Genomic DNA, 10,522 nt, shown 5'->3' on the forward strand with positions numbered 1-10,522 from the left:
CCGTTCTTTTATAAACCCTCACTACACAACCTAAAATAAACCCAAGCTAGCCTAGCCTAGCCTAAAAAGCACCAGGCAGCATTCTGTAAGGCACACGCGAGCAGTAAGTGTCCCAGAAGAACCCATATTTTGCCGCACATTTCTCCTCATCCCTGAAAACTCTATGCACGAGAAGAATGGTGAGGAAGATGAAGTAAGTAAAGGGAAGAATACCACGCCCTAAGCCAGGCAGACACCAGGATAAAGCGAGCAGGAGTTCAAATGTGTAATTCAAATGCCTAGCCACTCCCCAGAATCCGGCTGTGAGGAGCTTGGAGTGCTGAATGCCTTCACCTGTCTCCCTTATTGTTTCTATATACGTAGCAGGCTTTCCCCAAAGTTTACAACGCCCGTTAGTGGCTTTGAAATGCTCCTTCTCCCAGTCCACCCTGTAGTTGAGGGAAATAGCTAGAATACCTAGCAGAAACGTGGCTATAGATTCAAAAGTATTCATTACTGGTGGATTAGCTACGAGATAGTAAGAGGTGAAGGTGTAAAGGGAAGGAACGAAGGCTAGACATCCCCAGCAGATATAATACCCAGCTCTGTCTAATATTATATCCAGTGTATTGAAGTAACCAGTCTCCCACCAGTAAAACTTTGCAAGGTACACTGTCTGGAGAGCTGTGGAGACGAGATGCGCTAGGCTAAACCCATGTTTCTCCCACCCTGCCAGGAAGAAATTCACAACTAAAAGCTCCCACGCCAACAGACCGAAGCGACAGTTCGTTAATTGTTTCACGTCCACTCCCAGAATCCTCGGGTGAAGCTCCATGCCGCGGTAAAATTCGTAAAGTAAAGGTTTTGGCTCCATTACCTCCGCGCTGTCCGGCCACATCTTGCCCTTCACCAGCAGGAACACGCACAGAAGCAGCGCCAGCAGATTGCAAGTGACGATTATCTAAAGGAGGATGAGCTGATGTAAGTTAAAGATCTTATGAAATGGTTCCTATTTAGATGCTAATAATATTAAAGAGAAAGAAAAAGATAGAAAGAACAAAAGACGTCATATATTTATTAGAAAGAAAGAAAAGATAGTCATTAGGGTTTCCAAGGATGTTTTTTTTTTTTTTTTTTTTTGTGGTTCCAATGATAGTTTAAGGGACTAATGGAAGTTAATGGGATTTTTCAAGGCTTCGTGATTCTAGTGATAGTTTAATAGGCTCTAATGGAAGTTACTGCGATTTTCAAGGCTGTTTCCGTGATTCCAATGAAAGTTTGACAACCGTAATAAATGAAAAAAATAAAAAATATAGAAACAAGAGTAACCATTCCGTGAAGAGACCTTTCAACACCAACAATTCAAACCACTGATACAATACAAACACTTTACCAATGAATCAGCGCAAAACAAAACAAAATAACCCTGGAAAAAAAAATGTAAATAAAAAAGATAAATAAATAAACCAATCAACGCCGAAACCAAACAAAATAATCCTGAAAAAAATAAATAGAATAACAATAAAAAAAAGATTAAAGTACGAATAAATACACGAGAAGACAATAAAAGAATAATGGTACTTACGCAATAAATAAATTGAATGAGTAATTAAAAAAAAAAGACGTAGCAAAAGAAAGATTGATAAAATAAAGGTAGTACTTAACGTAATGAATAAAATAAATAAATAAATAAATAAAGATGAATTAACTGACTAATTTTGAAAAAGAGAAGGTGTAGCTACGATAGATACAATAAAAACAGTACTTACGTTAGAGAAATTGCGGTACAGGTGAATGGGAAGGTGAGGGAAGACAAGGACGAGAACCAGATAAGTTACAATGGATACTAGGAAGAACTGCATCCCATTAGCCTTGTACTTGGGCGTGTATCCAAAAGAAGTGCGTGGACCGTAAAATTCCTTGCCTGGTACCTTGAGGACATAAGAACATAAGAGCATAAGAAATAAGGGAAACTGCAATAAGCCATCAGGCCTACACGTGGCAGTCCCTGTATGAAATATACCTACCTATTTCTACCTATCATCCCCATCCATAAATCTGCCTAATCTTCTCTTAAAGCTTCCTAATGACTCAGCACTAACAACCTGATTACTGAGTTCGTTACATTCATCTACCACTCTATTTGAGAACTAGTTCCTTCTTATCTCTTTTTTAAACCTAAATTTTTCAAGCTTGAACCCGTTATTTCTTGTTCTCCCCTGGTTACTTATCCTAAGAATTTTGCTTACGCCCCCCTTGTTATGACCCTTATACCACTTAAAGACTTCTATCAGGTCCCTTCTTAATCTACGTCTCTCTAAGGAATGTAAATTTAACAGCTTCAATCTCGCCTCGTAAGGAATACTCCTCATCCCCTGTATCCTTTAAGTCATTCTCCTTTGTACTGATTCTAATAGGCCTATATCCTTCCTGTAATGTGGGGATTAGAACTGCACAGCGTAGTCTAGATGAGGTCTGACCAGCTTCTACTTTTAACACTTCTAAAAATTAATCCTATTTGCCCTGTGTCTGGCCTCTATGCGGAGTTCAGAGCTAACTATATAACAAAAGTGAGGAAGAAAATTACAAAAAACAAAGCTAACTATAACAAATAAACTAACCAAAAAAACTATCCTAACCCACAAACTAAGCTACGAAAAAAGGAAAATAAAAAATACAAAAAAATAAAAACGTCCAACAAACCAAAAAGAAAAAAAAAGATAAATCAGAGAAAAATAAAAGAAAAAAAAACTAAAAAAGGAAAAAAATAAGAAATAAATAAATAAAGGAAAAACAATATATATAGAAAAACACAATTAAACAACAAAATAACCAACCAAACACCAACAGCACCACACTGAACTCACCCAAAGGGAAGCGAAGGCCCACAGCAAGACAGCCCCCACAGTCACCCAGGCGCTCGCATTCCCCATCACCTGACAGGGATATGAAGTGTCATCTGTCCCCAGCCACGCCAGGAGCTGCACCCCCGCCGTGGCCCCCAGGATAATGAGAGGGGGACCCACGTAGTACCTCAAGATGTCATAGGGCCCCATGCTGCAAGAGGGGATACGAGAATGTGAAGAAAGGTGTGCAGGAAGTCATCAGTAAACGTGTTATCTGTATAAAACATGCCTGCCTGTTTCTACCTATCGTCCTTACTCATAAATTTGTGTAGTAGTAGTAGTAGTAGTAGTAGTAGTAGTAGTAGTAGTAGTAGTAGTAGTAGTAGTAATATGTAAGGCCTACACGTGGCCGTCCCTATATAGAAACGCTTGTCTCCACGTTCCAGTTGTTTACAAAATGCACATTATTTAAGTGTAGAAGGAAAGGAAGACAAGAAAGAAGTTACAGTATATGATTGACATTTTCGTGCATCTAAACTTTGAGAAATAACTTGAATTTTGCCGCTAAGAAAATGTAAACGTGTGTGTGTGTGTGTGTGTTTCAAGGACACACACACACTAATCTTTCTTATCACTTTCGTTACGTGAATTAAGAAAAGAGAGCAATAGCTGATAAGAGCTCATCAAATTGACACCGTTATTTATTTTTTATTTTTTTCACTGCCACATAGAGATAAGAAAGGATTAACAAATTCGCTACTCTTCTGCTAAATACCAACTTTATTAATAGCAGACAGTAGAGTTAGCGAATCACTATATATGGATGGTTAAGATACTGCAATACTACTGTTAAAATCGCACTAATGATTATTTAACATCACAATATAGAACCGTTAATCAGTAGTAAAATTTAATTATAACCCGTGTCTCTCTGAGAATGTGTTAAACAGTATATACATATGAAACAAAACTCAAATAATATAAAGCCTTAAATAAAAGCAAGAATCATTAACACTACCTAAAGCATATAAGAATTCTACAATAATCCATTTAAATCCAATAAACCATCTCAGAAAGATAATTTAGCAAATACAGCACATCACTATATATATACAAAAAAAAAAAACCTCAAGTAATAATTAATAAATAAGGCCTTAAATCACAAGAATCAATAGCAACTACATAATTATCAAAATCTTATAATAACCCATTTATCTCTACAACCAACACCTCTCACTTGGTAACAAAAACTTTTCACTCACTCACCTGAAAACTCGTGTAATGTTTTCTTCCCTCCGGTGACAGGTGACCCCCGGTGTGAGGAGAGAGGGAGTGAGAGGGAAAGAGAGGGAGCTGAAGGGTGTGAGAGCAGAGGCAGAGAGAGGTTGTGAGTGTACCTGCTCTCCCTCTCTCTAAACTGCGAGGTGCCAACTTCACAATATTACTCACTCCTGACCTATTTAATCCTTTTTTTTTTTCTTTATTTTACTCTTTTTAAAATAAGTTTAGTTAAGTCAGTTAGTCCTGTCAGTCGTAATTTATTTAATTTACTTAAACCTGTCCGTTAAGTTACAAGTTATTTCCGGCAGAGAGAGAGAGAGAGAGAGAGAGACTTAGTTCCTTTTTTCTTACTTAAGCAAAATGTTTGCTGTATGATGGATTATTTACAGTGAAATAAGAGAGAGGCGTGAGTTATCTTTCTCTCCATTTAAATTCGTAATGCCAAAAATGAATGAATGAATAACAATTATAAGTAAATAAATAAATAGATAAATAAAATAGGCTAACATTGGTTTAATCGGCACATGCAAATGATAGTAATAGACTAATTCTTGCTGAGGACACAAGCATTTTATTTCATCTTCTGCCTCTGTGTATCACAGACTGACACCCCGAACACAAGTCTCAGTATAGTCATGAAGAAACGCTAACCAACTAACAAATAAACTACCTACTAACTATGGTAACTAATAAACTATATCTACCTAACCAACTAACTAATTAAGAAACTAACAAATTAAGAATGATGTAGGAAAGGAAAAAAAAATAAAAATACACAGCTTATTATCTTACTAACTAGATAAATAACTAATTAACTAACATAAATCACGAACAATGCAGGAAGGGTAACAGAAAATAAACAATGATGATAAATATGTGGCTTATTAAGTACCTAAGTAAGTAAGCTATCGTACAACACTCCATAAAAACACAGCACTTCCTCCAACAGTTCAGAGGAAGATGGAAATGAGAAAACACACAAGGAAAATGAAAACCAGAAGGAAAATCTGAACACAAGGAGGAACAAAGACATTATGAAAATATTAGAGGTAAAAACAGATGAAATATGAAAAGACGAATTAAAAATGACAGCTGCTTTGGTTTCCTCATCCAAGAGAGAGAGAGAGAGAGAGAGAGAGAGAGAGAGAGAGAGCAGCATTCTGAATTATACCTCACTTCATTTTCCAAAAGCTGTAGTCCTTCCAGTATAAGAACCTAAAAAATTTAAGGAAAGCTGCAAGAAGCCATCAGAGTATGCATGGCGGTCCTTGTATAAAACACCTTCCTACACCGACCTACAACAACTAAAGGTACCTACAATCTACCTAAAACAACTAAAAGTACCTACAATCTACCTAAAACAACTAAAAGTACCTATAATCTACCTAAAACAACTAAAGGTATCTGTAATCTACCTAAAACAACTAAAAGTACCTATAATCTACCTAAAACAACTAAAAGTATCTATAATCTACCTAAAACAACTAAAAGTACCTAAATCTACCTAAAACAACTAAAAGTACCTAAATCTACCTAAAACAACTAAAAGTACCTATAATCTACCTAAAACAACTAAAGGTATCTATAATCTACCTGAAACAACTAAAAGTATCTATAATCTACCTAAAACAACTAAAAATATCTATAATCTACCTAAAACAACTAAAAGTATCTATAATCTACCTAAAACAACTAAAATTGCCTATAATCTATCTAAAACTGCTGAAAGCCACATAAAAACAACCTAAAACTACTTAAAATTGCCTAAACCTACCTGAAACTTAACTAATCCACCTAAAACAACAAAAAAACATACCTAAAAAACTAGAACTACCTAAAACTTACCTAGAAATTAACTTAGCCCAACTAAAGCAACAAAAACCTACCTAAAACAACTAGAACTACCTAAAATCTACCCAAACCTTAACTTATATCACTTAAAACAACTAAAACTATTTCAAACCTACCTGTAACTTAACTTAGCCTAACTAAAACAGCCTAAACCTATCTAAAACTGCCTGAAGCTACCTAAAACTGCCTAAAACCAACCTATAACTACCTAAAATAATTAAACCCTACCTAAAACAAATAAAAGTTATTTAAAACTACCTAAACCCACCTAAAACAAGAACCAACCTAAAACTACTTAAAAATCAACCTAAACTTACCTAAAACCTATGAAAACTACCTAAACCTAACTAAACTAACCTCAAACTACTTAAAACTGACCTAAACCCACAAAAAATTACCTAAACCTACCTAAACCAACCTAAAACTGAACCTAAAACCTTTCTAAAACCAGTGATTTCCACACACACCTCTTCTTGCAGCACCCACAACCCCACTCCACACTCCACTCCCCACTCCACACCCTCAACACTCCACTAGCTGGGCTCTCTCACCCATGAAAGAGACTGCAGTAGTTTATGATAGTTATACCTCACGTCATACTCCATATCATACCAGAAATTAACCGCCACACACCCATGGGACTGCCGCACATGATGATACCACAGGGAAGGCAGGAATAAGGCCTCCCCTGCCCTTACCCGACACTGCACAGGGGAGGCATGCATGTACTGAGGATAGGACACAATATCAGGGGCTACAGGGTCTATGCAAATCCAGGGTACCTCTTCCCCTGGGCTAGGTTCTATGGTGAAGGTCCCTGGGGCAGTCTCCCTGTACGTGGCGGGCTTGTATGCTCTGTAGGGCACCCAGGGAGCGTCTGTTGGGGGCAGGAGTATGAAGTCTTTGTACCCAGATATGACGCAGTATATATTTTCATAGTGATCCTTGTGCACTGTAGGGGAGAGAGAGAGGGAGAGAGAGAAAGAGAAAATGTTACTGTGTGTCTCGTATCAATATTCCTCAATAGAAAATCTTACTGTGTGTTTCTTATATCTTTATTCCTCTATACTCAGAAGTGAAATGATCAGATATCTATTGTTTGCATGAAAAGTGTCAGCATTGACTTGAGGCTTTACATAGAATTTAATACTATGTCTGTATATCACATTTGTTTTCATGCTAATAATAGATGACTGGACATTTCACATACACAGTAACAGAGAATATGAGTGAGTTTGTGTGGGAGGGAGAGAAAATGGGTGAGGTTATGTGTGGGAGAGAGGGAATGGGTGAGTGTATGGGTGAAAGGGAAAGGAAATAGGTTAGATTATGTGTGGGAGGGAGAGGAATTTTGCAACCCATGCCAGTTTTACTCCCCGAAAATTAAACTACAAACACCAAGAAAACTTTAAGCACCCATTAACTCTTTTGCATATTACCTTTTGAAATTATAACACAAAATTACACAAAACCATTATATTATACTACAATGAGTCCTAAGTAATTAAAAGACTAAATAAATAACCTTACATGCATTTCCAGCTAGTCCTTTCCCTCTAAGCTCTTCCCACACTCTTTCCTGCTACTTACTTGACGTGACAGCTCTTTCATCCCCCATCCAGAAGTTCACGGCATCAGGACTCTTCCCCAGGGCCTCTGAGAACCAGGGGATCTCAGGGGCAGCATCACTCATGATCTCGGAAAACTCCTCTGTGAAATTTGAGTTTTGTTTCTGAACGTAGAAGATCTGTGGGGAGAAAATGAAGGGAAAGAGAGTGTAGGTGGTTGGGTAACGAGGACTGTGAAGGTTAGGTAATGGAGGGAGATAAAAGACGTGATTCTTCATTAAGGATTTAGAATGGGTGTGAAGGGTTGGGTTGTTAGAGGAGCAGATAAAAAAAAAAAAAAAATGATGACTAAGCAGTGTTGGTTAAGTTAGGTCAGGTCAGGTTAGGTTAAGTTGGATCAGGTTGGGTCAGCTCAGGTTAGGTCAGCTTGGATTAGGTTAGATTTGGCTAGCTTGGGTTATGTTAGGTTAGGAAAGGTTAGGATAGATCAGATCAGGTTAGTCAGGTTAGGTTAGATTTGGTTAGGTTAGCTTGGGTTAGGTTAGGTCAGGTTCTCACCCCAGGCTGGCTGTCGGGATTCTCCATGATGTCGAGGAACTTGCCAAACTTCATCTGTCGCTCCTCTGGCATGACGAAGTAGCCACCACTGGGAGCATCAGCATAGCCATTGGGTGTTACTGCCACTGACACCTCCTTCTCTCCAAGCCTTGCCCTGTGAGTCAGTGACTGCTGTGTGAGTGGCACTGGTTTGGGAATGGAAATCAGGAATAGAGGTGGATGAGGAAAGAAAATAAAAGTTATAACAAAATTTGGAAGTGAAATAATATATGCAGAAATAGATAAAGGAAGAAAATTGGACTTATACCAGAATTAGGAATGGAAATTAGGTATACAAACGCTGATAAGGAAAAAACAGACTTATACCAAAATTAGGAATGGAACAAAAATAATGAAAAAGGCCCAAAACTGGTTTAGGAAATCAAAATGAATGGAAAAAATACCCAACACTGGTTTAAGACAACAAAATTAATGAAAAAAAAAAAACTGGATTAGAGATACAAAATAAATTAAAGAAAGGCAAAAAAAAAACAGGAGAGAAAAATGAATGAAAACAAAGACCTGAAACTGGCTTAAAGGAACAGAATTAATACAAAAGGAATGACATTGGATTAGGGAAAGAAAAAAAGGCCTACAGAGGTGCACTAGCTTCTCACAACCATCCCTCTGTACACTAACTGAAAAATATATGACAATAAAAAAAGACAGCTACAAGTAACAATATTCACAGTTAGAGCAGTTTTATATCTTCCGTCAATTTAACACATTCCACTCCTGCTCCCCTTTTAACTACTCTACAATAACTCAAATATATAACAGTAAGCAAGAAGGTCAAAAATTACAGTGTGACCTCAAGCTGACCTCAAGTAATCCGGCGTCCACTTGGTGAGGGCCGGCCAGTGTTGGGTGACCCCTCGCAGGATGACCGGCTTGTTGGCGGCCACCCACTCCCGGTAGAACTCCAGGGGTGAGGGAACAGCATCCAGAACGGGCACTTGGCTATTCAGGTACAGTTCTGGGTGTATGAGAAGTTAGGAAGTAAAATTAGGTGGATGAGGGAAGAAAATGTGAGTTATATCAAAGGTAGGTAGGGAAATAAGATATGCAGAGGTGGATAAGGAAAAAAAACAATATTAGAAAGGAATCAGATATACAGAGATAGATAAGGAAAACACAGACTTATACCAAAATTTGGAAGGAAAATAAGATACAAAGAGATAAATAAGGGAAGAAAATTTGACTTCATGAAGAGAGAAAAAGGAAGGCAGGAAAGGAGGAGGAGGAGGAGGAGAAGAAGAAGAAGAAGAAGAAGAAGAAGAAGAAGAAGAAGAAGAAGAAGAAGAAGAAGAAGAAGAAGAAGAAGAAGGAAGAAGAAAAAGAGTAGTAGTAGTAGTAGTAGTAGTAGTGAGAAAAACTTACCTTTGGCTTCTGTGGACAGTTTAAGCAAGGCCTCTTTAATCTTCCCCTCAGGTGGTGGATTGAACAGCTCCTGCTCTCCTGAAGTGAGGTGGATGCCAGTGAACATGTGGGGAGACGTGACACAAGACACAAGAACCACTGTACAAATGTGAGGAAACGTGACAAGAAAGTAAAGACTGATACTGGGGAACCACTGTAAAAATGTGAGATGTGACACGAAGAGAAAGGCTTAAACTATAATAAAACCAGAAAAACATATACTTAACCACATCGGTGAGAAGAGAAAAAAAAATAAAATTTGAGTGACATGAAATAAAACACTGATGCCAGGAGAACAGAATTAACACAACACATGACCTAAAAGGGGCCAACTGTGATGTAATTGTTCAGTAACACTAAATAATACTTTTTTCTGAATACATTAGACTTGTAACTGTAAATTTGTAACGTTATTCGCCTGTACCATTAATAGCCTTGTATAACCATCATATATACATATATTTACGTTATTTTTATTTATTTTAGTTTATTTACAAATACACTAAAGACCTGTACATACCCTCCCACTAGCACCTTACCTATACCTCTTGAAGCTGCCATGGATAACACACATACGCTCATATATTTATTTGCGTCAGTGCCTATTTTCAGGTAATGCCAGAATGTAATTGAGATCTATAGTCTCACAGCGTATCTTACTCACCTGTGCCACCTGAACAAGCATCCATGGCAGTAATAGGGTGTGTGGTGTATTGGTGTTTAAAGGTCTAGCAAAATGTAAACACGTGGGTGCTGCGCTGCCAGACGCCCCACCAGCTGACTGACTCCTCTTCCTCCTTCATTTATTTATTATTATTATTTATTTATTTATTTCACCTGACGCACTTTGAATCGCCTGTTTTCAATCACGGCCTCACCAGGGACGAGCTCGAAGTTAATCAGAGCTCCCCACTGACTTGGGAGCATTAGAGAGAGAGAGAGAGAGAGAGAGCCACTTATTAGGTTGAAAATCTCGGATGA

General features: G+C 37.8%; 2 protein-coding genes across 11 annotated transcripts in view; both read right to left on the reverse strand.

Moving 5' to 3' along the window:
• Positions 1 to 4,286, reverse strand: part of LOC135094389 (uncharacterized) — a 4,737-nt gene extending 451 nt beyond the window's left edge. Inside the window, exons 1-4 of the mRNA XM_063994436.1 lie at positions 4,092 to 4,286; positions 2,847 to 3,036; positions 1,749 to 1,910; positions 1 to 940 (exon numbers count right to left, since the gene is read on the reverse strand). The exon at positions 1 to 940 is cut by the window's left edge and continues 451 nt beyond it. Coding sequence (XP_063850506.1) covers positions 62 to 940; positions 1,749 to 1,910; positions 2,847 to 3,035 — 1,230 coding nt within the window. The 5' untranslated portion in view covers position 3,036; positions 4,092 to 4,286 and the 3' untranslated portion in view covers positions 1 to 61. The remainder of the gene's footprint in view (positions 941 to 1,748; positions 1,911 to 2,846; positions 3,037 to 4,091) is intronic.
• Positions 4,287 to 4,657: 371 nt separating this feature from the next.
• On the reverse strand, positions 4,658 to 10,442 carry LOC135094390 (bifunctional peptidase and (3S)-lysyl hydroxylase Jmjd7-like). Of its 10 annotated transcripts, XR_010263779.1 has the most exons (8): positions 10,206 to 10,442; positions 9,503 to 9,640; positions 8,945 to 9,098; positions 8,084 to 8,237; positions 7,548 to 7,704; positions 5,611 to 6,909; positions 5,451 to 5,521; positions 4,658 to 5,420 (listed from the first exon to the last, which is right to left on the reverse strand). XR_010263779.1 is itself a non-coding variant. In XM_063994437.1 (6 exons), exons 1-6 carry the CDS (start codon positions 10,228 to 10,230, stop codon positions 6,491 to 6,493), a joined length of 1,047 nt encoding a protein of 348 aa, XP_063850507.1. In that variant the 5' UTR covers positions 10,231 to 10,442; the 3' UTR covers positions 4,658 to 6,490. The 10 variants fall into 10 exon arrangements, 2 of the variants coding, with proteins under 2 accessions (XP_063850507.1, XP_063850509.1); XR_010263776.1 differs by having other exon boundaries at positions 4,658 to 5,639; positions 5,760 to 6,909; XR_010263778.1 differs by having other exon boundaries at positions 4,658 to 5,521.
• Between the last annotated feature and the right edge of the window lie 80 nt (positions 10,443 to 10,522).

Source organism: Scylla paramamosain, chromosome 45 (assembly GCF_035594125.1).
Source record: "Scylla paramamosain isolate STU-SP2022 chromosome 45, ASM3559412v1, whole genome shotgun sequence".
Lineage (NCBI taxonomy): Eukaryota > Metazoa > Arthropoda > Malacostraca > Decapoda > Portunidae > Scylla > Scylla paramamosain.